We start from the raw sequence: 27,932 nt of genomic DNA on the forward strand, positions 1-27,932 counted from the left end.
TATGAAATAGGGTTTTGTCAAAGCTGCCAAGGAACAGTAGAATTGTTACTAATGACTTTTACAATGGCATAAGGTTAGTCAGGTGATCCAGCATCAGCTCCAACTTCAGCATCGAAAGGCCTGTTTACCCAACTTTATCTAATATGATGATTTATTTCTAAATGGTAATGATGCGACCTGATATTTGTAGATTAGTCCTGCTTGGGATATATACAGCAAATTGTTACTCAGTCAATATAATTTATTGGGAGATGACTTAACACAGCTATATATGTTAAACAAAATAGATAGGAAGTGTTGAAGGCAATATAAGAAAAGATGGAAGCAGCAACACGGATGCTTTGCCATAATTTGAAGAGAATGGTTCATTGTCTGATGCAAAATTAGTATATTATGCATTGCAGGCCTCATAAAATTAAATAATGGACTCTGTTGGACTCTGTATGGTGCTGTTTCTGGAGGTTACATGGGAATTAGAAGTAAGGAGACAGTACCACACACTGTTTGTTTAGGGTTTTATACAATGAACAATCAATGCACAGTGATATCTGCTATATCTGTTGCTGCACTGGGCTTTAGATAACAAGAATAAAAAATTGTGAGTTTAAAAAATAAATTAAAAGCTATTTAATATATTACATTCTGTCTCTTTACAACAGTAGCTCTACAAGTTAACTTGATATTGCATTTATGCCAGCTGCTAATGATTAAGTTACATTATGAAACTAATTACGTACGTAATTCTACATGAACCACATGAAAATAAGTCACTTAAGTAGCTTAGCTAACTGAAGGTTTGACATTTAGCCCTTTTATGCATTTGGAAAACTCTCAGGTAACCTTCACTTCTAGCTAGCTTCTATTTTTAATTGTAGCTCGCTAACCACCGGTTATGTTGTAAATGTTCCTGTATGTAAATGTTACACGACTTAATTATTTGATTAATCTATAACATTGGGTTGTATGTTTTTTGATGTTGGGATGTAGGTATTTGTCACAATACAGACAGATTTGGATTAAAGGCTAAGTGTTCCTGTAATGTTCCATTATATTCAGTTACGACGTTAGCTTCTGGCGGATGAGCCAAAACTGGACTTAAATTCCCTTTGCTCCCCTCGGTTTGTCTCTTCCACAAAAGTGCCCCACCCATGTCATGTGGGCAGCCACAAATTGACGGTAACTTTTGAAGTGAAAACGTCCGTAACTGAGCCACAGACTTGCGGACTCATTCAAAAGAATCTGAGGTTAATGGACAAGTCACTCCGTTGACTGGGGATGTTAGTGTGACAGCGCGCTTCAGGCTTACCTGCCCACACAGGTGTAGGCTTCCCGTCATGCTGAGGGGGGCTGTCACCGCCAGGTAGATTTTACAGGCACGGCCAGGCATCTTCCCGGTGCTACCAAAACCTCCTAGACCCTCTCCTCTCGGGACAGCTGAGATGCACCGTTAACGTTTCATCGGGACTTTCTTTCGGACTCTGAGATGAACTTGAAGTGGACAGTGAAACGATTTCTTCTTATGTCGTTTTCAGTCTCCCACTTACTGTTACTTGAGGGTGAGTCAGACCTGTATTTCTGACCAAGATTGCTATAATAGTCTTGGGGCAAGGCTTGCTACAAGAAAATATGAATGTAAATTTTAACAAAGAAGATATTTTTAATACTATTACATCACAATATACTTTAAGTATTGCAAGTTATTTTTCAATTTTTTGGTGTAACATTTTTCTCTCTTCATTTTCTTATGAGTCCATTGCATCTCATTACAAATAAGACAGATGTAAATTACCAAAAGATTGACAGGACACTTCTGGACCCATCTATAGCTACAAATATCATTTTACATTTGATAAGTAACCATTTTGAATATATTAGTTACCTATTGTGACAGATCAATATATTAATGCTGTTTAACTTTTCATTTAGGAGCTCAGAGCCAACTTTCAGTGGCAGAAGGAAGACCACAGAGGTAAATAAATGAAAGACATTGAATAAATCTTAGTTATCAATATTGATTAGTGTCAATGGCAATCACTGATATATCACAGGTTGTTCTCCCAAAAGGTCATAGGGTGAACCTGATAAATGCATTTACACCTGTTTCTGTTTAGGGTAGAGTGTGTGATGGAGACAGTGTAAAGTTGTGTGTATGTGTGTGCGTGCGCCTGTGCGTGTGCGTGTGAGGGGTTTGTTAAAGAGTAGTTTGGAGTCTGAATTCAAGTGGTGTAAAGTGCACTTAAGTCTCCCCTCTGACTGTTTCTTCCCACTAATGTGCATGTTTGTGTGTGTGCAGGAGGGCTAATGCACTTCGGAGGAAACGGGATCTCCTCGGGGAGGAGGTTTGTACACTACACCTAAGAGAACCAGTGGAGGTCAGGGCACCCACATGCGCACAACACCCTAACCGGCACAAAGCTGTCTTTGTAGCGATTGAGACAAACTCACTAACACATACACTTTCTCCCACTCAGCCTGATGCAACTTTTAACTAACAGCAGCAAGTACACCAGTGACACAGCACTGTGTCAGTGATGCTGTTAAAGCTGGAAATTTATTTAAGGAGCTACTCTAAGTGTCTATTGTTTATTGTTTTCCAAGACATACAGACCATTGCTGTCGGAGGGTACTCTGTCACGCAGCATTTTGCACAACTACACAGCCAGAGATGCCTCTTCAGGTAAAAAGAAAAGCCTATGCAGTGATCCCAAATGCAGTGACAGAAACTTAAAACTCGTTACCCAGGTAGACAGCAAGTTTGTTTGTGTCTTTCCCAGAATATTGCGGCTGCCTCAATGGTGGCTGGTGTCAGGAGGGCGGTGTCTGTGACTGTGCTCAATTCCAGGCACTGGGAGACCGCTGCCAGATCAGTGAGTAATAAACCCTCTCTCACACACACATATACACACACACACATACATATACATACACCACCATTCCTTTAAACCAACAGACCAGGTGGTAAGCGTGTATAATACCAATAACTTTCTTTTAATAATGGAATACAGATGCACGCTCAGTCATATGAGAATGTGTGTATGTATGAGGCTCACCAATCATTCAGCAACGTTAATTACATGCGCACACTGCAGGATTAATTATCAGATATTCCCCAGATCTGTCTCTCTATTTTTTTCTTTGTTGGTACAAATCCACCACACTCCATCTTAACTCAACCCACCCACACACACACGTACACTCATAGACGTGGCCTTAATTCCCCAGAGAAGCAGATATAAAGCCACTTGAACTAAGGTAATAGGCAAAGGGTTGAGTGATGGAGTTTCTGGTTTCTATATTCTGAACAGACTCCTTATACAGTAAATCAGGAGATCTGAGGTCACAATGATTGTAAAGACATTCTTCATTTCAATTAACTCGTTTAGTGTTGACACACATGTTGGAAATAATATAGTTCCTGGGAGACCTGTGCCTGATCTGAGACTTGAAATGAAACCCTGCAATAGGCTATTGACAAGATAAAAAATATCCACAAAAAAACCCCGAAAGATGAAGGCAACACAGCTAATGCCACTGAAGGCATGTTTAAAAATATTAAATAAGACTGGTTTTAATTGAAAGATTAAGATCATCCACACACTAATAAGATTAGAAGATGTTACTCACTGTAACCAACCCCCACCCACTCAGATTTTAGGTTCTTATTAGGCAGCATCTTGGCATAGCCAGCGATGGGGATTTCCTGCAACAAAGAGCTTTTAGAAAATTTCAGGTATTCATTTTCCACTGATAAGTTAAATGAAATAGAAACTCATGAAGGATGTGAAGATGATAACAGAGATAGGATGCATGACTTGCCCTCTCATTTTAGTAAAGTGCCAATTTCTGCTTAGCCACTTCATCGTTGCAAGAATCTTGTCTTAGTGAATTGCCCATTTTCCTCTCAGTACCGAACCAGGGCCAGGACAGAGACGGGATCTGCAAGTCGTGGGGCCAGCACCACTATGAAACATTTGATGGAATATACTTCTACTTTCCTGGAACTTGCTCTTATATTCTGGCCCAGGACTGCCACTCAGCTACACCGCAGTACACAGTGTGGGTAAGGCCAGAATTCAGTATTTATGTAAACATGGCAGTTCAGTTTCTTACTACATTGCCATGACTATTCATCATGCAAGTCACACAAAGAAGCTAAACTGCAGGGTATAAGGCCTATACAGCAGAAGGTTACATAATTGCCAACCTTATATAAGCCTTAATTGTCATTTTGAGCAAGCAGCAAACTGTGGGTTGCCAATGCAAGAGTGCCATTAAATGTAGTATCTCGAATGACCACAAGAGGCTGGCAAGTCAAGCCGTAAAAACCCACAGTCTTAAAATGCCCAACTTCACAGCTAAATTAATACTATTTATATTCATTCATTCATCTTCTGTAACCGCTGGTCCTGTGAAGGGTCGCGGGGGGGACTGGAGCCTATCCCAGTTGTCATCGGGCGAGAGGCGGGGTACACCCTGGGCAGGTCGCCAGTCTATCGCAGGGCTAACAAAGAGAGACAGAATCACCAATTAACCTAACGAGCATGTCTTTGGACAGTGGGAGGAAGCCGGAGTAACCGGAGAGAACCCACGCAAACATGCTAAATCCACACAGATGGGCCCCAGTCGGCCTGGATTCGAACCCGGAAACTTGCTTTGAGGCATCAGTGCTAACCACCTCTCCACTGTGCCACCCAGATACAATTTACAGCTTTGTACAAAAATATGTTTTGGTCGCTATAGCCTAAATCTCATTCATGAGAATTATACAGTGGGTGAGTTTCCCTTTTTAAATGATATCAAGGCCTAAAGTTATGAATAAAGAAGGGGTGGCTGATTTGAGTGATGAAGGTTGTGGGTTTTAGTGTGCCCCCGGGCTGGGGCCTTATGCCTGCGTGGGTTCTCTCCGAGTACTCCAGCTTCCTCCCACAGTCCTAAGACATGCTTGTTAGGTTAATTGGTGATTCTAAATTGGCCTTAGCAGATAATGGATGAATCTTTCTGCCCGGGCATCACCCTTGCATTCCACCTCTCTGACCATTTTTTAATTAGCTGGGAGTAAGCCGCTGGTTCCAATCACATCGTGCTTCAAAACTGCTATTTAGGAATCCTACGGGTGACGTCACAGAGGGTTCATCCACCTATACCAAGAAATACTGATTTATCTTATTCATCTGTGTAGTTTTACAATGACAAAGTCAAGTCAAAGTTTATTTCTTTAAAAACAGCCTCAGTTGCACCAAAGTGCTGTACAAGCAGAACTGATATAATTCATTTTTTGACACTTTCCTCGCCTGAAAACTCACAGAAGAGAATAAACGCCTGTAAAGTAGACCCGGAGACTGAAATTTCAGAGGAACTGTGGGAAATGGCTTGTGCAGGAGTTCAAAAATAATCTCAAAACATATCACATTGGACCCTAAACTGTTTTTATTGGGTCTGTATAAAGAAAAACATAACTTGAGTGAAAGAACACTCATAGACCTCAGTTTGCTTAATGCCAAAAAATGCATTGCATTATTATGGAATAAGACTCATACACCAGAAGTGAGACAGTGGTTGAGACAGATGTTAATAAACCTTCCTCTTGAAAAAATAACATGTATACTGAAATCGAAAACACATGTGTTTGAGAAGATATGGCGACCTTTCATTGACTATGTAGTTTAGACACTTGTGATTTCTTTTTTATTTTAAAGTACATAACATATTGTTTTTTAACAGATTCCCTAGTCTAAATAGAGGAGCATTGTTGTAGGATTTAGTTTGTTTGTTATAATTGTATCTCATTTGTAAAAATTTCAATAAAAACATTGTGACCTTAAAAGGGCATACAAAAGGGTAAAAGGGCATACCACAACAGCCATTTGCGGTCACAATGGCCACATCATTACAGGCCGGTGACTGTGTTTTTTAGAAGGCGTGCTCAGGTTACAGAGAGTGGCTAATCCCTGTTAATAAATTTCCACGCTTTGCCCTCTGTGACTATTTCTTTAATTCCCCTCAATCGACTTTCTTGTCTTCTCAGGTTCACAACAGCCGAGTGTGTGAGGGGAGTGTGTATTCATGTCCCAGAGCTCTCAGTCTGTTCTTCCCAAATGAGGAGGAGATCCACATCTCTGGATATCGGGTCCACCAGGGCGGTCGCAGGTCTGCGTGTGTGTTTTGTTTAAAAAGACAAAGAAATATAATTTAGATTCTTTACCGACACAATTGTAAGAGCAAAAAGGCACCCAGTCACTGATCGCCCCATCCATACCTGCCATAAAATCACGATAAAGGATTATAGGTGTGATTTCCAAGGACCTGACTTCAACTGTCACTCTCTTGGTGTTTCTGTCTCTGTGTAATATCAGGCTGAGTCTGCCTCAGACCGTAGGCAGTGTGTTTATTGAACGACTGGCCGATTATCTGCTTGTGAAGAGTGTGTTCGGCTTCTCTTTGGCGTGGGATGGAGGCTCGGGTGTTTACCTGAAGATGAGCGAAGAGCACCAGGGTGCTCCATGTGGCCTGTGTGGGAACTTCAACCACCTTGCTGTCGATGACCTCACCACTGCTCGTGGTAAGACCGGCCCGACTGGCCCCTCGTCCTCTTATCCCTTCTCTCAGCACCCACTCACTGCAATTATTGTTATTATACACTCAACACTGATTCTGGTCAATTATAGTAGCGGTGGGACCTGGAGAGACCCAGAGTGGAAGGATAGGAGAGAGCTCGTAGTTTGGATTTGAATGGCTGGAAGAAGCAAGGATATTTCCTCTGATGACCAGTAACATGAACTATGGTCCCTTGCTTGTTTAGCCAGACAAGCTGTAGGGATGAGCACAGGAAAAGAGAGTAAACAAAAAGGGTTTCACTTGTATCTCTTAATGTCTAACCTTATTTTTATTAGTTTATTTTTATACTTTTATGTTTTTTTGTTTTTTGTATGTTTGATAATAAGATTGAAATGAACAAAATGGTTGCATGTGTGTGTGATTGAATGGTGTGTTTACTTTATGTTTAGCATGTGCTTTTATGCATATTTCTTGTGGTTTTGTATTCGTGTGTGTATATGTGCTGGTTACACATGTGTTGACTTTGTGTTTAAGGCATTCGGACCGACGAGCCAGCAGTGTTTGCTAACAGCTGGGCAGTGGATCTGCCTCACGAGAGAGCCTGTCCCTCAGTAGATCTCGACTTCAACGGCCCCTGCCAGTCCGAGTCAGACATGGACGTAAGAAAAAAGAGAAGAAATGGCAGCAGTGTTTGTCTCGTTGTACCTTTCTATTGTTATGTTGTGTGCTTTATTTTCACACCACACTGTATTTGTTTTAAACATGTACAGGATGCCATAGAGAAATGCAGCGCGCTTCTCTTCTTCCCGTTTTTGTCTTGTCATGAAAATATTGACCCAAATCCCTTTGTCGCCAGCTGTGTCTCCGACCTCTGTGTGTAAGTCCAAACGCATACCTTTTAACCTTTTGTTCAAGTAGAGACTTATTGTTGCTAAACCATGTCTTCAAAAACATGTTTGTTTTTTTTCAGCTCTGATGATGAGGAAACGTTTTGTCGAGCCCTGGTTGAGTACACCCGGGCGTGCTCACATGTTGGATATCCTGTAAGGGAGTGGCGAGACAGCTTCCCTTCATGTAGTAAGTTACCACCACAGCTCTACAGTATATTGTCACTGAAAACTCAAATTCAGTTCATATAACATGTTTAGTCCAATGTAATCTCCCCTGCAAATAACATTTAGCCCATGGTCTTGTTCCGTCCTTATTGTTAAACTCAGGTGTTTGTATTTGTGTGTAGATGACGGCTGTGAGGAGAGTTTTGTGTATAGAGACTGTATCAGTTGCTGTCCGCCCACCTGTACATTTGAGAAAGAGTGTCTGGGCACCAACCTGCATTGTCTGGATGGCTGCTACTGCCCAGATGGTAATGAAAAAAAGAGTCCTTGTAATTTTCCATTAAATTGTTGTTAAGCTGACTGACCTCAAACAATCGTCTGTCCCCACAGGTCTTATCCTACAGAATGGAACGTGTATCGCTGTTTCTCAGTGTCCATGTGTTTACCATGGAACATCATACTCGCAAGGACACGTGCTTCACCAGGGTTGCAGTGTTTGGTGAGCGGGGAGCTGTATTTTCTTATTGAACATGCAGCACAGCAAGTATGCTGCTAACTTGTTTTATTAATTTTTAGTGTGTGCACGGGAGGCGTGTGGAACTGCACTGAAAATAACTGCACAGGTGAGAATACCCTTTAACACCTGTCAGAAAAACTGAGAAAAAGAGGCAGCAAGCAGATAACTTCGTACTCTAAAACCTCCCTTCTCTCTGTTTGTTCTTAGCGGAGTGTTCAGTGGTAGGGGATGTTTTTGTCACGACATTTGATGGTAGGATGTTTCTCCAGCCAGGGGCGTGTCAGTACGTCTTGGCAAAGAGCCGCAGCAGCAGATTCACCGTCACACTGCAGTACACTACCTGTTCAGAGGTAGCACTCAGAAATGCTTGCACACACATCTAGCAATCCTGTTATGTGCTCTTTTTATAGATGTAATTGCCCCTCCTTGTATGCTTGTGTGTCAACAGCAGCAGGTGTGTATTCAGTCGGTGACAGTGGTGCTGGATGAAGATGTGAGTCGTCAGATCACTTTGACAAGAGAGGGGGAGGTGATAATCGGTGTCAACCCAGCGCCTGCCCTTCCTTATGTTGATGGTAGGAATCACAAAGGCTTTGAATTAGACATCACGGTTTATATCAGCTCAAATGAAAATAACATTTTATTTATTCCTGCAAACACAGACACAGTGGATGTGCGGAAGCTGACCTCTGTGTTTACGCAGCTGAAGGCAGAGATCGGTTTGAAGTTGCATTATGATGGTCAAGGTGGGCGGGTCTATGTGCACGTGGACAGCCAGTGGCGGGGACAGACGCTGGGCCTTTGTGGAACCTTCAATGGAAATCTGCGAGATGATTTCCTGTGAGCAAGTATTTCCCATTCACAGATCAAGGTTGAAAATGTCACTTGAGCTCACTAGACTGAGTGTTTGTACAGGTCTCCGGCTGGTATGATAGAGGGCACCCCTCAGCTCCATGCCAATGCTTGGAAGGTGTCGTCGGCTTGTGTTGCTCCAGTTAACCTGCCAATCATAGACCCATGTGAGATGAACCAACACAATGGTAATCATTTTTTATTATTTTACATATACTTCAAATTTTTACATTTTTAAATTAAATATTAGGGGAAATTATTAAGAGTGGACTGTAATCATATGATGCCTCAGGTTGTCTTGGATTTTTCAGACCAGAACTACATATGTCCTAAGATTTGTGTGTCTGTGTTGTTGTTGTAGTATTCTACGCATCCCACTGTGACGTGCTTTTGGAGAGTGTGTTTGCTCCGTGTCATGGCTACATCAGTCCAAATATATACCAGCAGCAGTGTCGCTATCAGGCCTGCCGCTGTGGGAGTAGCTGTCTGTGCACTGCACTGGCTCACTACTCGTACCTTTGTTCCAAACATGGAGTCAACGTTGATTTCAGATCACAGGTCTCTGAGTGTGGTAAGTCTTGATCTTCTTGGAAGTTTTTTTCCATTAATCTGTGTCTCCGTTTTGTATTCCTTCTATTCAAATGTACAGCCCCAAAATGATAATTATTGGTGGCCAAGCAGCGAAGCTGCGTAGGACACCTATTGTGTTTGTACGTTTTCTTCCCTATTATTATTATTATTCCGCCATGGGAGTCTATGGCAGCCCATAGAACCGTATGGTAAAAAGTTGTGAAATTTTGCACACAGCTTAAGGACAGTCTCAACATTACTTTGACTGAGTTTCATGTAAGCACTAACCACGCTCTAGCGCCACCAACGGGTCAAAGTTTGAAGTACATTTGTGCACGTAACTTTTGAACCGTATGTCCGATTTTTGAAAACAAGGTACCGTTGGAATCCTTGGACCAACCCGGGATCAACGCACCATATGGCGTCAATTTCCGCCATGATGGATTTTCCGCCATTTTGGATTTCATCAAAAACTTTTAAAAGTTTTCACGGGTCACAAATTTTGTCCGATCGACACCAAACTTCACACACGTCATCTACCGACCATGCTTCCTTAACGCATTACTTTTTGTCTTCGGAACTATAAGCGGTCGCCCGTAACAGCCAATCGAAATCGGCGACGAAGGCGCCGTTTTCCATTTGAGCTCATATCTCGGCAACGCTTTGGTGCAATGAAACCAAATTTGGTACCACGCTTCCAGACTCTGTCCCGAGTGCACGGCACAAATCTGGTGTCATTTCTCCTCTAGGGGGCGCTATAATTAGCAAAACATTGTTTTTGCTCATATCTCTTGATGCGTTTTTATTTGAAATGAAATTGTGATATCCGCACATACCGTGGGTTGCCCCAGTGACAGTTCATGCCAACTTTTCGCGTTAGCCAATCGCAGTCGGCGGCAACGCCGCCAAACAGGAAGTTTTCTTATATCTTGGCGACGCTTTGACTTCCGAAGACCAAACTCGGTCACACGCTTCGACACTCCCTCAGAAGTGCGCAATAAAAATTTGGTGTCACTCGGCCACTAGGGGGCGATGTAATTAGCAAAATTGCGTTTTTGCTTATAACTTTTGACCCGTATGCCTGATATTCAAAAACTTGGTACTGTTGGACTCCTTGGATCATGCCGAGATCAACGATACCTATGATGTTAATTTCGCCCCATTGGAATTTCCGCCATTTTGGATTTAATCGAAAACACTTCAAAGTTTTCACGGGTCACAACTTTTGTCCGATCGACACCAAACTTCACACACGTCATCTACGGACCGTGCTTCATTAACGCATTACTTTTTGTCTTCGGAACTAAAACCGTTCTCCCGTAACAGCCAATCGAAATTTGCGGCGAAGCCCCTAACAGGAAGTGAGCTCATATCTCAGCAGCCCTTCCGTTTATCAAAGCCAAACTCGGTGCATGGACTCAGAACCCGATCAGGGGGACGCTCAAGAAATTTTGGCGACCTTTGACCTCTAGGGGGCGCTGCAATTAGCAACCATGCATTTTGGCTTGCAGCTGTTGATGTGTTTGGAATTAAAATGTACTAATGGTGTCTGGTAATACTGTTAGACGTCCTCAGGCCGACCCAGGTCAACTTGTGATGTCATCGTAATTGATTCGGCCGCCATATTGGATTTAATCAGAAACATCAAAACGTTTTCACAGGTCACAAATTTCATCTGATCTTCACCAAAATTGGAACAGGCCATCTTCGGACCATGCCTTATCGATGCATTGCTTTCTGGAGCAATTGGCAAAAGCATTCGCCAAACAGGAAGTGAACTTATATCTCAACCGATCCTGGCTTTTTTGGCTCGAAACCTGCTGTGACTGCTTAATGCTTTATGTCTGATGCGACTGCATTGAGTTACGTGACAAATCTGCACTGCTGAACGTTCTGCTTGGCCACCTCAATGCTGCTTGCAGCTTTAATTAGAATTACTCTTATATGAGTATGTCCTTGAAGGTTCTCAGTTATATGTATATCCAAAAAGGGTAAGAAAAGGGGCAATTGTATCTGTTTTGTCTGGGATGTACAGGTGTGGTGTGTCTTGGAGGAATGCTGTACCACTCATGTGTGTCGGCCTGTGGTCGGTCATGTCGGGCACTGTCCACCACGGACACATGTGACCTTGATGACTGTGCCGAGGGGTGTGGCTGTCCAGACGGCACTTACTACGATGATGTGCGTCAGCGCTGTGTGCAACTGTAAGACTTAATCACCTCATACATCATCCTTATGATAGTCATCAGTTGCCATTTGGATAAAATGACACACACGGCACATCAACACAGAAAGCATTATCATTAATGAATGTCAACCAAGTAACGTCATGAGTTTCTCCTCAGGTCACAATGTCACTGTTACTCCATGGGTGGTGTGTCACAGCCAGGGGAGGTGACCTTCAGTGCCTCCGGCCCCTGGTGAGTCACACCTGGCCTTAACCTGCACTGGAAATTGTAAACTCACTTTAGCCGCTTTCCTCACTACACACAGTGTAACGTGCTTGCACCCACTGTCTGATACATTTGAGAAAGTGGTGAAAGCTCGAGTGATTGTCAAATGAGACGTAGAGCACTTAAACTGACCTTGTGTTTGATAACGTTAATTCTCTTTCCCAAACACTCACCCCATTTTCTCTCCTTTCCTGTCTCATCCATCAGCCTGTGCAGAAATGGGAAGATGGAGTGTGTGCCAGAGGAAAAAGGTAACCTCTCTGCACTCCCCCCTCCCTTTAGTTCCTGCTCTCGTTCATTCCAACAACAAAGTGTCGTTTCAGGATATGTCCCTCTTGCTGAAATCAAGAGCCTTATGTCTGTAGTTGTAGCTTGTTTCCCATGACTGGTTGTTGCAGTTGATGTTTAAGGCGACAGGGGCATTGATTTTCTTGAGTGTGTGTTTGTGTGTGTGTGCTTGGACATTGTAGAGCCGGATAGTGTAGAGGTCGGGGAGTGTCCAGAGGGGAAAGTGTATCACAGCTGCACTGAGCAAAGAGGAGGAGTGGCCTGTGCACCAACCTGCCGTAACCTGATGTTGAACCTCACCTGCCCACCCAACACACCATGCATACCCGGCTGTGTCTGTCCTCCTGGGTAATATAATGAACTGCAGCGTTCCAGTGTTGTTTTTAAAAGATTGTGGGATTATCTTCTTGACAAAACGTTCCATGAGTGACTTCCTGTCTTCTGGGCAGTGTGCTTCATTAGAGTCAACATTTCATTTTCGCATAGCCCCCTGCTTTCAGCTGCTTTTAAATGCTATAATAATGCAACTTAAAACCAAAAAGTCAAAAGAAAAAAAAATCTGCATGTGAAGATTTTCATAATCTTGTGAAGATGGAAACTTGTGTTCTAAAGCAGCTGCCCCTACCCTCAAACCTGTGGATGCTGTCTATCTTAATGTCATGTGATTCTTTATGGCAGGCAGCTATTTGTCTTCGCTATTTAAGCTTCCAAGATATTTAACATCCTTACTTGAGTTGACAGTTAATAATAATCTTGATCTTGATTAAATTTCCCGACTTAAAAGCGCTGAGCTATCTGACTAATTAACACAATGGCTGCCTGGAAGCTAGAGCGTTAGTCATTAATCTGTTGTAATTAATAGGCCAAATTACAGGCATGTGATTCAAGTTAATGGTTAGCATGCTCTGTACATCCTACCTATGTTTTATCTATGAAGTCTGGTGCTTCATCATGGGGAGTGTTACTATCCAGAAAACTGTCCCTGTGCCTGGCTCGGACTCGAATACCTGCCTGGAGAAATTGTGGAAACACCATGCTACAAATGGTAAATCCCTTTACTTTACTTATTATTATATTTACTTAATATTTATTAAGTATATCAGCTCAACCTCAGATTTATCATTATAAATGCATACCTGTGACATGACATGACGTATCACTTTTGTCCCATTTCTCTTTTCTCTTCTCATGTGCATCCACCTGTTCAGTGTGTGTCACCGTGGCTATTTTAACTGCAGCTACTCTCCGTGTCCAGCTGTGTGCACAGTTTACAGTGACAGACACTACCACACCTTTGATGGCCTTGAGTATGACTACCACTCGGACTGTCAGGTCTACCTGCTTAAAGTGAGTAGAGTCCCGTCTGTGTGGATCTATGCACAGTAAGTACTTTCAGGTGTCCTCGACGAAGTTCTGAGAAGTGTAGGTGTGACAGATGCTTAACGGCAAAGGAACATCCTCAACGTTTTCAGGCAAAGGACCGATTTGTGTCTGGGAAAGAAGATCCAAGCTAGTTTCCAATCTTGGAAAAGAGAGAGAGTTTTAATTAGAGCAGATTAAAGTGTGTATCTGTGTGCGCGCAGGTGGGTTTGCGCCACGGTAATGCTAGCAGACGTTGTGCAAAGCTGTAGCGACACAAAGAGGCCAGTGTTCACTTCAAACCCCAGGGCTCCTGCGCTCCCAGGGATATAGAATTAGAATTAGCGGAACAGACATTCTGATTCAGACCGATCAGACTGCCCGCCACCACGCTATCCTGAAAAGAATGGGGAAGCAGGTCAGTGCCGTGTCTTAATGGCCGATAGTTGCTTCCTCCGCTTGTGACCCCTCACGAATTCAGACATTGATTTTGTTTCATGAACAGGTAGTATCAAATTCAAACCGAATCTGCCATGTTCAGTTCAGATATTACTTTTCTGACTTCTGACAATTAAAACAAACATTGTGTTTGTTGGACGGAGATGTGAAGAGCTGATAATAATTTTTCGCATGAGTAATATTTTGCCTTCCCCTTTTGAACAGGGTGTAGGAGAAACCGAGGTATCCATTGTTGCCCAAAACAAGGACTGCTATGAGAGCGGCATTGTGTGCATGAAAATACTGGTCATTCACGTGGGACTCACCAAAATCTACTTCACTGACAACTCTGGCAACCCTGTACGGCTCATACACACACACACGCAGTCACACTCTCTATAATACAATCAGGCTATGTACTTGAGTATATTTTACTCACAAACATGTATTAACTTAATAAGTAAACATTCCACTAATACAAATCAAATGTGTCTGTTCTGCCTTAGAGCCCCTCCACTGTTGTGGGTCGAGGGTCAGAGTTTGAACTGTGGAAAGCGGGCTACTACACTGTGGTCTACTTCTCCAGTCAGGATTTGACCATCCTCTGGGACCGCAAGACAACCGTACACATCAGAGCTGGGCCACAGTGGAAGGTCTAAAATAGGAGGCCATTTAGAAAACTATTTATTATAAAAAGAATCAAAAAAAAAAACATCTCTCACTATCTACTTTTTCCTTCCAGGGCCTTCTCAGCGGCCTATGCGGAAATTTCGACAGCGTGACTGTGAACGATATGACCACCTCCAGCCACTTGGAAGTCAATAATGCACAGACCTTTGGAGATAGCTGGGCCCTTGGACAGGTATGAGTCAGCTCAGCTCTTCTTTGATTCTCCCTTTACCCTTTTTTCCGTCTTTCTGCCTTTGTCTATCTATCTCCCTCTCGCTCGCTTGCCCCTATCTAACTCCCTGTTGCTCCTGTAATTTATGTGTGTCCCTCGAGTCCACTGTGATATTTAAGAGTAATCAGACACTCAATCATCTTCTATGTGTGTGTGTGTGTGTGTGTGTGTGTGTGTTTGCTTGCGTGTCTGTGTCATTGGTGTGTGTTAGTGTGAGAGCGACTATCTAGTTCAACGACCCTGTGAAGGGGACTTGGGGAGACAGCCGTATGCCAAACGGGAGTGTGCTCTCCTCTACAGCGATGTCTTTGCACCTTGTCACAACGTGGTGAGTGCCATTGAGCTGACGCACGCACACATACACACACAAATGTCCGTTCAGAGAGAATGCAGCTCTAGTAAGGTTATCTTGCTTGCAGCAGGGGAGCAGGGGTTGGTAAGGGGGTATGGGAACAACTCTTAACTGATCCCAGCAAATACACTGCTCTTAAGAGGTAAAAAAACAAAACACCACACCAGATGCTATGCTGCACAAATGCACAGATACAGACCTCGTTGCTTTATTACGTTATAGTATTTCTACCTATGACCAGTAGATGGAGCCATGTTTATATGCACAGACACAGTCTTTGGGCCAACAACCACCAAAAAAATTGAAGATCTCAGTTCAGTTTTATCATGCCTGATTAAATAATGTTCTTGTAACTGCATCAGTGATTGTGGAGCTCTGTTGTGTGGTACTTCCCTTCTTTAATTCTTCAAAGAACCTCCTTATTTTCTCTATTCTGAGGGATAAACAGACACATTGTGCATAAAAAAAAAAGAAATTTGTAGCTTGTCATTAAATCTGCTTGGCCTGTATTGTCCTGTACTGTTTGGGAGTATGATATATTCACCTAGACTAGAGGAATTATTTTGTAGAGCCTTATTTTGTTGCATGTTCCTCTAATATTTATATTCCCTGCTATCATTAACCTGATTAATTAACCACAGCCGTACATTATTGGTACAGTACACGAGTCCATAGTGCAGAGGAAAAACACGGCCTTGCTATTTATCATTCTGAATGGGTAAAGTGACAACTGCATTGACCTGCTCTTTCACGGGCTGAGTCAGTTTCTTTGCTTGGATCAATAAAGAAAAGACAATTTCCCCACAAATAAGTAAATCTGAAGGGCTTCGATATATAACTTTATGTTCACAGGACACAACGAAGCCTTTTCATCCTGCACTCTCTTTTTTTTTTTTTTTGTTTAGCTTCAGGCAGTTTTAAAGCAGCATTGAGGAAAGTGAGATTTAACAGAACAGAAATTAAGTCACCGCAACATCTGTTGTTTTCTCTACATCCTAATTGGAAAGAAAGGAATTGGGTGGAATACATCACTTCACATTTCCACTTCCAAAAATCACCTTTCTAAAGAAAAACAACTTAATTCAAAATCAGAATGCGACTTTTATTGCTCTGCAGATACCTATTCCTTTTCTTTATTGTGTTGAACTGCCTGCACAATACTGTAGAAAACCCACGGTTAGAAATTCTACAAGTTTTACTGCAGAACACCCTTCAGACATCCTGTGTTACAGGTACTTGGGTTTTATTGACAGCTGAAGAATGCTGCTCTTATATGTTATTTATTTCAGTGGCTCAAAGATAAAGAGGTTATGTAACAGGGGAAGGACTTATTAAACTTGATCACATTTCACAGATATTATTAACACAATTTATTTTTGATAATAATGATTTTAATCCATTAATGCAACCCTGTTTGTTCATGCAGGATACAGCACATTACCTAATCCATGTCAATGCTTGTCATATGTTTTAAAAATAAAAGTAAATACTGATATAAAGAAGAGAGCGTTGTTTATGTGCATTATAGTGGCTAGTGTAGAAAAAAAGAGGCCAGGTTAACTTCACGTTAGGACAGACTCATTGCTGATGCATTTTGTCATAGAGCTCATCTGATACAATCTGCACCAGAGGTTGACCCACATTCCTTTGTCCCGATACCTCATCACTCTTTCACGTGTGAATTATTGAAAACTACTCACCCCCTAAACAAGACCTCCCTCAGTTTCTCCCTGTGAGATTTGGCCTGGATCAATTTATGACAGCTCTTGTGTGTTTGTGTTTGGCTGTGTGCGTGGCCGTGTGCGTGCTGTGCGTACCCTCCAGGTTGATGTGGCCTGGTTCTATAGGAACTGCCTGACAGACACTTGCAACTGTAACCGTGGGGGAGACTGCGAGTGCCTCTGTACTTCCATCGCTGCGTATGCACATAAATGCTGTCAGCAGGGGGTCACAATACACTGGAGATCACCCTCTGTCTGTCGTGAGTATGCACACACACAGTTGCACACATGCTCATAATACGCTGGTGTAGTCTCTGTTTGTCTTTGATGTGTCCCCCTCTTACCTCTTGACCCATTTTCATCAGCCCCTCTTTGAATAAGCTGATGTTCTGCTATTTTTCATTTCATCCACATTTTCCTTTCTGTTAAATCCGACATGTTTTGACCTCTGTGCTACTGAAATGCTTTAAAATGTCTGAACTCTCTTTCAGCTTTTGATTGTGAATACTATAATCAAGGTATGTATGGGTGAAGACTTTTTTTTGGTGTTATTTTTTTAATCACTGTTTGTGGAATTCCAAACCTTGCTCCAATTTCCTGTTAGCTCTCTGTCAATCACATCCCTACAGAGCTAGGCGATGGCCCATTTTCCTTGGTGAGTGCTGTGTATAATGAGACTATGTTCGGAGTGAATCGTACCAGCAACTCAGTGTTCCCACTGGTAAGAGAGAGACCAGGGCAGTTGCCGGCCCCAGGCTTACTGTTCAACTTCATGATCACAGCAGGGTTGCAGAAGGACAGAACATCACGTGAGCATCCACATTCACGCATTTGGACACAGACTCTCTTAGTTCTTCTGCAAAATTAACCCGCAGTCGCTTATTTTCTCAGGTGTCCCTGTGGTGTCACTCGAGTCTGCTGAGAGACCAAACTATTTTCTTGTTGTGTCGGGGCGCAGTCGTCTTCAGTTGGAGCACTGGAGTCGAGGGGTGGATTTCAGTCGTAGAGCAACTTTTATCCAGCACCAGGGGCTGTTTCTGCCAGGTCACACCGCGTTTGAGCTTGTCGGCCAGCCAGGAGTGTTTTTGACACTGACACGCACTGTTGCACGAGCCCAGAGATATGACACCTCAGAGGGCTTTAAAGCCAGCAGCAGCTTCACACTGGAGGGTCAGAAACACAAGCACCCAACACACAAACAGTGGCTCCAAAAAGTATTTAGAGAACCAAACAAACTTCCACAATGTTCATAAAGTTATGTATTTCCAAGGCCAGCAGCTTTAATGCCACTATAGAGTGGCTAAAAAACACTTTAAGGCCAAACAACTCATCATTTTACTATTTAAGGACATTTGAATGAAAACATCCACTAAATTGCCAAATTACCAGGTACCCAATTAGTTAAAAGCAAATGTTAAAATGTAAGGAACAGTCAAGTATCACTTCTTTGCACAAAATATGCTCTATAATAAAAGCTGTTTGTATCTCTACAGTCATCAGCTACTGTATCTCTTGGATTCTGTAACTGTTTGCCAAGTCAAGAAAACAAGAAGTGGGAAAAAACAACAAGAACTGCTTCAGAAATCAGTACCGTATGAGAACAGAAAGAGATTGATGCAGTGGAAACTGTTCATAAGCTCAAAGTGCACAATGATTGATTCTATGGCTGATGAAATTAGATGAAAGTTCTTGCATTCACTGTATAACAAACCGGTTGTCACTGGCGACATTCCTGTGCAGTTATCTTTCTGTCATAACATACTCACTCTTGAATTCAAGACTGTAAACCAGTGAACTGTTTTCTTATCTGCTTAGAGTTGCATAACCATTAAGTGGTCGAACAAACTAAGAAAAGACAGATGAATATTATACTGCAGTTATGGAGTTGTGGCAGGTGCCAACCGACACTGTATTGTACTAGGAACACTGTTTTAATCTCCGGGAAGGGAGGTTTAAACCCGCACTTACCGCTTATCACCATTAGCACCACCAAAGGGAAGGTTATTGAGATCTTTTGAGACTAGCACTTAAAAACATCAGCTCATCAGTGTTCTAGTGTGAATAAACTAAAAGCTTTGCTGGGAGAGCCATGGAGGGAATTTTCACAGCAGCTGCTGTAAAATCTGGTTGATATTGTGCCCAAATGTTGTCAAATGAGCGCTTTCTGTAAAATAAATATCATTCATCTTGACGCTGTGTTAGCTAATGCAATGAAATCCATCCAGTTTAATTTACGTCTGGTACTGGTGCTTTTTGGAGCCACTGTATACATATGCTTGCACATACCGTGCGCACAAATAGTAACTAATGAGATGTTGTTTTTCTCTTCTCTTACAGAGAGCACCTTCGTAATACCGTACCGTATGATGTGCGAGTGGCGCTACCAGGCCTGCGCCAGCCCTTGTGTCCACACGTGCAGTGACCCGGATGCCACACGCTGCCACTTCCTTCCTCCGTAAGAGGCTTGGCTCATTAAAAACATTAATTATATACAACCAACGTAATCTACGCTCAGCTCAAGCACTGAAATAGTTTCTGTATGTTAACAGAGTGGAGGGCTGCTTCCCACGTTGTCCCAAGAACATGGTCCTTGATGAAGTCACTAGACGATGTGTCTACACAGAGGACTGTGAGTTCTGCGGGTTATTTACTGTTTTAATAAACACAAAATATATGCTTATGATATTAATCATGTTCTCTAGGTGTGCTCCTTCCCCCGACTCCAACACCCTTTGCATATGTGACGCGATCCAACAGAACTACCACTGCACCGCCAACAACTACAACAACAACCATGACGACTACTACTATAACGCCGACGACTACAACCACTACCACCACAACCACTACCACCACCACTAGGGCCACAACTACCTCCTCCACTACTGTCAGGCCCACAACAACCACTACCACTCCCACAACTCCTAGCACATTAGCCACTGAGCGTGTCACTACTCTGCTCACCACAACTCCATCCACATCGCCGCCTCCACCCACCACTACCCTCACTCCTTCAACCCCACTACCGACAACCACTCTCAGCACGACTGAAATGACCCCCGAAGCCACGACTGTCACCACTACAACGGTCACTTCAGCAACACCCTCCACCGTTCCCACTGAGGCCACTACAGTCCTCTCCACTTCTCCTCCACCCCCTACCACCTTGCCCACCACTCCTGCTCCCACCACCATTACCACGCCAGCGCCAACGCCCCCTGTAACTTCCACCCTACCTCCTCCAACGTCACCCACCACGCAGCCACCACCAACCACAGTATTCACAACAACCACCACCACTGCTGCACCGGAAACCACCACCAAACCCGCGACCACGCCAGAAGATACGACAATTGCCATAGAGACCACAACCCCAACGGGCACTTCAGCTGCACCCGGGACAACCTTAGCACCGCTTCCCACAACCATCGAGCCCACTACTGAGCCTGTAACTACAGAATTAGTCACAAGCCCTGACACCTCTCCTATCGTAGAGGAAGCATCAACCACACATCCATTCCTCTTGCCCACTACTCCCTGCACAGTAAGTGTTGCTGTTCTAGTTAAGGTTTAATACTCACACACACACACACACACACACACACACACACATCTGAGATCTGTATTAAACATGAGGAAGTTAGGAGTATACGATGTGATTGGTTGCTTGCATGAATAAATTCACTTTTAAATACCTTTTTCCACAACAGAAATCATAGTAAGAAAAGAACAGATGTTACTAATGTCATTAACTATGGCTCTGTTGTATTTAATGAAACCATGGCAGTAGGCCAGCACTCACAAATACCAAGACCCTTCATCCAGTGTAGCTAAATGAAATTCACCCAATTAATTTTATTGACACTTGTGCTTTTCTTTCTGTGACATAGCTACTTTCTAACAAGTGTAGTACAAATGATTAAATGCTTTATGTGCAGCTTAGTAGTGTTATAAAGCACGCATTGTAAATCATATACCATGATATAAAAATGATGTTTGTATTTGTGTCCACAGCCCCCGTACTCCTATCGTATTGATGAGTGTGCCGAGCTGATCTGTTTCAATGGAGAGCTGCTGCTTCACAACTCCTCTCTCCACTGTCGCTACAACACCACGGCGCCCCAGTGCAGTCTGCTGGGCCTCCCTATCCTCATCAACACAGACCCCTGCTGTCCGCTGTGGCAGTGCCCATGTAGGTTGTTTGTAGGGTTTCAAAGTAAGACTTTCCAAATGACTGAGCTATTCCTTGGCTTTGATCGCGTGCGCTTGCTTTTGCCAGGTCGCTGCACCGTGATGTCAGACCTGCGCGTGATCACATTTGACGGCAACAATGTGGCCTTGTACGACAATGGCTCCTACATCTTGGTTAGCCTGCCCAGGGAGACTATTATTGGTACTGTGGAGAAATGCCCAACCAGTCAGGTAACATACAAAATAAAAACTGAACTTAAAGTTGCATAAAAGAAACTGATGGTTTATTTAAGGAAAATGTGTGGTTTTCTTTGCAGAGTGTAAACTCCATCAGACGACCTGTAAGTACAGTCTCCTCTCTTTCCTATCATTACCTATTCATTCAGTAAATATAATCTTGTATCATTACAGTCTCTAATTTCCGTTCCCTACAGAGTCCTACAGGTGGAACATCTGGTCTTTGCTTTAAGAAGCTGAACATTACGACCTCCTCCTTCAGAATCATTATCAACCGGCTTGATCGCAAGGTGAGCAGCTTTACCAGTTGTAATGTGCTTCCAAATATTCACATTATCCCACATAAATAATCTGGTTATTTTCTTTTTATCTCTCTCTAGGTAACAGTAAACTACAGACCTGTTAGGCTTCCATTCTCACGTCACTCCCTTTACGTAGAAGACACGGGCAGCATGTACCTGATCCATACACCTGGCGGGATCAGCATGCAGTGGTATCACAGCACAGGCATCATGGTCCTGCAGTACATTGCTACCTACAATGCATCTGTGCCCACTCAAGGCCTGTGTGGTGAGTGAAAATACACACTCATACACAGCGGATTTGACTACATCAGCACCAGCCTCATTTATCTAAGTGCCATCTTTCAGCTCCTAAAGGCTTAATGTCTAAATTGCTGCATCGCGTTGACTTGAGTCATTATGGGACATGACAATTTGAGATGTTGAGAACCATTTGGTTTAATTTGGCAGTTTCACACAGACATTATCTCGCTCCACATTTTTATTGCTCTCTGTCTGTGCACTAATGTAACTCACATCCACATCCACACATCCTCTCTGTCCTCTATGCCAGGCTGTTGTGATGGGAACCCAGAAGATGACTTGAAGCTTCCCAATGGCACAGTAGTCAGAGAGGTGGGAGACATGATGGTCTTCCTGCACGCCTGGAGAGTCCAAACCACCGATGAGACCGAACACACGCGTAGGGTTGGAGACAACTGCACCACTGGGGACTGCTCCACCTGTCTCTCCATGCTCCGCCAAAGAGCCTTCACACCTTGTCACAGCAAGGTACCCGCCGTTATTCACACAGCATTATAAAGCTACATTTGTGCTGAATTGCTGTGTTGTAATTTCATTATTAAAAATATAAATGATTAATTGATCAATTCAGACAATTGATTTATCCTAAGGCATTGATTGTTTTTCTGGCATTTTAAAGACCAAATTAATAATTTGGTAATTGTGTGATCAAATAAACAAGCAGACTAATTGATAATAAAGTACATCACTACCTGATCATGTGTGCAGGTGTCTCCAGAGCAGTTCTGTGACATCATGTGGGCGGGGGACCTGCATTACAAGGATCACCAGTGTGACTTTTTAGCGGCTTATGTGGCGGTCTGCTACACACATCAAGTCTGCATCAGCTGGCGACGACACAACTTCTGCCGTAAGGACACCCACAAAGAAATATCACGCGTATATGCAGATGTACCCGTTTGCTCATGCATTGCTAAGTGCTTGTCATCTTGTAGCATTGCGATGTCCCCCCGGTAAGGAGTATCAGCCATGTGTGAGCACCTGCACCAGCCGCACCTGTCTGAACAGAGAATACTACGAGGAGACCACCTGCTCCTTCATCAGGGAGGAGTGCGTGTGTCGCAGTGGAACCATCCTGCACCGGGCCGACTCCCCTTACTGTGTAACTGAGGATCGCTGCGGTAAGTTAAAGAGAGTTTTGAATTGCCTTTGTGTTGAACCTTGCACTTATTTCTGGATTCACATACTATATCTGCATCATGAATGACTTTATGCGGTTCTGTCCAGTGTGCACTGATAACGAGGGTAACCCCCGGGCACCAGGCGAGGTGTGGAATGGCTCTACTCGTAGCTGCTGTCTGTACAAGTGTATGGAGAATGGATCTGTGGTGGCTGTTGAACCAGAGTGCAGCTCTGTCCAAACGCCGCTGTGTGAAAGAGAGGGAGAGTATGTCCTGGATGTACTGGAAGAAGGAGTCTGCTGCCCAAAGAAGATCTGTGGTGAGATTGAACATCATCTTTGGAAAATAACACAAACTTCTGGAGACTGCTTTCAAGAGTTTTTGAATGAATGAATGAAAATCTTCCCAAGAATGACACACTAAAGTATCAGATACAAAAAGCCATTGTAGTGACAATAAAGAACGACCAATTTAATGATCTTTCCTTCCTTTTTGGTTCTTCACTGCATGTCAGAGTGCAACATGACCATCTGTGACAGTGACGCTCCACCGTGTGATAATGGGAACAGACTAGTTATCGGTTACAGTACTCTGTCCTGCTGTCCGGACTATCGATGTGGTGAGAACAGGCTTCTGTTTTTCAGGTCTTACCTGCGGTTACACTTTCTGTTTAATAGCACGTTGTGATTGAACTTTTATCTTCACTATATGGTCTCCCTCAGAGTGCGACCCCATGGCGTGCCCTCCTGTCTCAGCCCCTGACTGCAGGGAAGATCAGTTCCTTGTCGAAGTCAGGGGACAAAAATCCTGCTGCTACTCTTACCTTTGTGGTAAGTCATACATGTCAGACGGAAACATTACGTGTCAGACTAAAGAAACTGTGGTTGTAGGTTGGCCATCTGCTATAACTCCTTCTTTCACATTTCCATTAATTCAAGCGATAAAACTGTTTTCTGTCTGAGCAGTGTGTGAGTCATGTATTGAGCCCATTCCATCTTGCTCACATGGAGAAATTTTGGCCGTTGATCTAAACACCACCAACAGCTGCTGTCCACAGTACCATTGTGGTAAGCCGCATGTGGTAGCTTGTGTGAATGTGTGTGTGTTTGCTTCTTCAAAGTCATGTTTATACTTTCTCCAATGCATTGCAGTGTGTGATGTCAGTCTATGCCCCGAATCCTCTGTGAGCTGTGCACCTGGTCTCTCTTTGGTTCAGACGGCTGTTCCCGGGCACTGCTGCCCCCAGTATCACTGTGGTACACAAAAACATGCACGCCCACTCACTATTTGTTACCGGTGTCAATTCACTGTATTGTTGATGATTGCATCGACCTCGAAAGTTGTTCTGCCTGTCACCTGCTTGCATTCAAAACTTTACACTATCTGTTTCTGTCACATCCAGAATGCCAGTGTGAGGACAGCTCTCTTCCCGTCTGTCAGGTGGTAAGTCAGCAAAAAAACTACATCAAAAGTCACTGTCTAATAAGGTTTTTGCCAGAAGGACAAAAAAAAGTGAGAAAACTCCGTAAAGTCAGCACTTTGTTTTCTCTCAGGGGGAGGTGCTGGTTGAGGTTCCTGACAGCAGCACCAACTGTGGCTGTCCTCAGCATACATGCCGTACGTGCAATCCGTGGCTGAATGCACACAGACACCTGATAACAGTGTGACAACAGGCTCTCTATAGACATTGTTTATCTGCTTCAAACGACTCGATTGTCTAACAGCTTCATATTTCCCATGAATTTTTATTTCGTTTTTTTTTTTGTCACTTACACTATAATCATTTATTCTGTTTATTTGTAGAGAAGGCAGAGGTGTGTGTTTTCCAAGGCGTGACAGTTCTAGGCCCCGGCCAGTCTCTGGTTCAGTACTTTGAGAGAGAACTGTGCTACACTGTCAAGTGTCTGCATCACAGAGATCCAGACTCTGGCTTCTATGCCATGGAAATCACCTCTGTCAACTGTTCCCAGAAATGTGGACCAGTACGTATCAAACACACTTGACACATTACGATAGATCACATCATTTTGAGAAGAATTCACCAAAAGGTGATTTTGTTCTAGCGTCGCATCTCCTGCCTTTATATTCTCATTTGCATTTTCTTTTTGACCTCCACAACCTTTTAGCACCAGGTGTACGTCCCATCCACGGACCCTCAGGTTTGCTGTGGCTCGTGTAAAAATATCTCCTGTACTTTCACCAACGAAAACGGGACAACAGAGCTTTTCACTGTAAGAGCAAACATCCACATCCGCGTGTGCTCAGTGCTCCGTTTTTTTAAAAATCCTGATAAATTCTGATTGTGTGCGCAGGCAGGGAGTTCCTGGGTGGAGAACTGCACACGTTACGACTGCATGGAAACAACAGTGGGGGCGGTGATACTTGCTTCTGGGGTGGTTTGCCCACCGTTCAATGACACAGAATGTATTCAGGTCAGCACCAGGAAATGTATTCAAGTTTACAGTTGATGTAATCTTTGATGTATCAGTTTATAGTAACTTATTTATCAACTTTTCAACTTGCCAAATATGTCTCACTAGTTACCTCACCCATATTATATATTAAACTGTTAGTTTTGGTCTCTTTTCTTTCCTTTAAATTGTCTTTCTCATCTCATCCTGCTCTTACAGAATGGTGGTGTTGTCCAGAGCTATGTGGACGGTTGCTGCAAGACATGTGAGTCTCCGTATATATTTGGGGCTTCTGGGAATGCTTGGAGCGGTCAATTAGAGGGGTGAGCGCCTTGTTGCCTGGCAGTGGATTTGCTTATTGGCTGAATGGATGGGGGTGTGGCCTTTTGTAGAGGGTGCGGCCTGTTGGCCTGTGACTACATTTCAAAATCCCTGGCTTTCCCACGTGTCCAAAAAATCTTCTGTCGACGTATTCAAGAGCCAGCACAGCTCAGATATATGCAAGATTTGGTGGAAAAGTTAAGGAGATAATAATAAAATAGTATTCAGTGATATTTATCATTCAGTATTTTGTGATAACTTCTTCCTTGAACTTGGTAACTCAGTGTGATGATCTGGGAACAGACCTCATGTCTGCTTTACAAAACAGTGTTTTCCAGCTTGTGCGGATGAAGCCTTTAATAAACATGCATCGGTCTCTTTGGATTTATCATTGCACCCCCACCTGCTTGCCTGCTTTTGCAGTTGGGCCAATCAGGGTGTTCCATGGTGAGCGTTTTACCAATGAAGATGTGAGATGGTGCAGGGGTCGTGTTTTTCCCTGCTGAGCTTTGTAGTACATCAAATGACTGCGTTCCTTGGCTGGCTGCCCGGAGTGACCCACAAAGAAGTGAAACCCCCGTGCATGCCAGCTGCACTGATTCCATCCTCTTGTGTGTTTGTGTGTGTGACATTAAATTGTGTTTTCTGAACAAAACATAACCTTGTGCTCTCCTGGCGATCTTTGAACCGGACGGCTGCGGTCCCGACGATGCTCCCAGGTTCTGGAGTGGGTGTTTTACCGTTTACAGTTAATCCTGTAACGCCCACTGGTAGTACTAACTGTGACACAGGTACCATCACCTTGCACTATTACTTACAATGATTCTTTGGCATCCTGACTCTCAGTGAGTGCATGTGTCGGTGCGTGTTTATGTGTGTGTGTCTTACCTTTTCATTTCCTTCCTCAGTTTCTCGTCAGCAATTAAACACACATTAAATGAAAAATGTTTAATGTCAGTTGTAACAGCAAAGGCTTGATCAGATTACCTTAGATAATAATAACATTACATTAAGAAGAACTGGATATCAGAACCTCTTTTCATGCATTCCAGGCCTGCGTCGATTTCATTTGACTAACAGGTTTAAAAGTAAGGTTAAGTTTAGGTCAGCAGCCATTTGGTGGATCTCTGCTGTGAGACTTGTGCCCCCCACAAAACCCAACTGTCAATCAAAGCAAGCTCCTACTGCTGGGCAACAAAGAGCCCTTCTCAATAGGCATTTCAGGGTGTATGAGGTCTCTATGGTAAAATGATCCAAGTGCGCGTGTGAGTATATGGTTACTGAACGTGCACATGCACAGTTCTTTGTATATGTTTGAACTTTTAAAACACTTTAAAAGTATCGTTTGTACTGTCGAGTTCCTCCTGAGTGTCACTCTGTGTGAATTCTGCTTCTCTGTGAACATGTGCGTAGGTAAAGAGGACGGCAAGACATGTAAGCGCGTGGCCATTCGGACTACCATCAGAAAAGATGACTGCAGGAGCAACGCACCGGTGAGAAGGAAGAGAGACGTTGGAGTGTAAAATGAGGGGACTGAATTAAACACTAGATCAAATCTATTTTTAAAATGACATTTACACTTTGTGTAACTTCCTCCTCTTCCAGGTTACAGTGTATTCTTGCGACGGCAAATGTCCTTCTGCCACCATATTCAACTTCAACATCAACAGTCACGCCAGGTTCTGTAAGTGCTGCCGTGAGAGCGGACTGCAGACCCGCTCCGTCTCACTCTACTGCTCCCGCAATGCCACCGTCGTGGAGTACAACTTCCAAGAGCCTCTGGATTGTTCCTGCCAGTGGAACTAAAATCAGGGTCCAGGTAGAAATATGATTAAGATAATGACAAAGGAAGAGGACGTATGAGTAAAGGGAACAGAGGTGATGGTCATCTGAATATTGTTGTACTAATGGACATTCATGAATACCAGCCATGTTTCATTTTTTTAATAATAGCACACTTTACTGCACAGACCTTGAGTCATAGT

General features: G+C 43.3%; 1 protein-coding gene across 1 annotated transcript; it reads left to right on the forward strand.

Moving 5' to 3' along the window:
* Positions 1 to 1,483: 1,483 nt before the first annotated feature.
* Positions 1,484 to 27,919, forward strand: otogl (otogelin-like; the record flags this gene model as incomplete). The annotated part of the gene is made up of 57 exons (XM_084554827.1): positions 1,484 to 1,556; positions 1,927 to 1,969; positions 2,294 to 2,339; positions 2,599 to 2,677; positions 2,775 to 2,867; positions 3,906 to 4,060; positions 6,026 to 6,147; positions 6,354 to 6,559; positions 7,090 to 7,214; positions 7,326 to 7,432; positions 7,526 to 7,632; positions 7,793 to 7,918; positions 8,001 to 8,109; positions 8,187 to 8,233; positions 8,335 to 8,477; positions 8,576 to 8,702; positions 8,790 to 8,967; positions 9,043 to 9,167; positions 9,341 to 9,550; positions 11,585 to 11,753; positions 11,895 to 11,969; positions 12,210 to 12,253; positions 12,473 to 12,638; positions 13,228 to 13,335; positions 13,499 to 13,637; positions 14,313 to 14,447; positions 14,594 to 14,740; positions 14,830 to 14,949; positions 15,200 to 15,316; positions 17,165 to 17,321; positions 17,553 to 17,579; positions 17,691 to 17,870; positions 17,953 to 18,231; positions 19,399 to 19,516; positions 19,611 to 19,690; positions 19,764 to 20,605; positions 21,076 to 21,253; positions 21,341 to 21,483; positions 21,570 to 21,593; positions 21,687 to 21,779; positions 21,870 to 22,059; positions 22,345 to 22,562; positions 22,803 to 22,944; positions 23,030 to 23,215; positions 23,322 to 23,534; positions 23,730 to 23,834; positions 23,938 to 24,045; positions 24,181 to 24,282; positions 24,367 to 24,471; positions 24,618 to 24,658; positions 24,769 to 24,832; positions 25,019 to 25,197; positions 25,342 to 25,446; positions 25,528 to 25,647; positions 25,846 to 25,891; positions 27,361 to 27,440; positions 27,553 to 27,919. 57 exons carry the CDS (start codon positions 1,484 to 1,486, stop codon positions 27,751 to 27,753), a joined length of 7,767 nt encoding a protein of 2,588 aa, XP_084410953.1. The 3' UTR covers positions 27,754 to 27,919.
* Between the last annotated feature and the right edge of the window lie 13 nt (positions 27,920 to 27,932).

The sequence above is a fragment of the Chelon labrosus genome (genome assembly GCF_963514085.1).
Source record: "Chelon labrosus genome assembly, chromosome: 11".
NCBI lineage: Eukaryota > Metazoa > Chordata > Actinopteri > Mugiliformes > Mugilidae > Chelon > Chelon labrosus.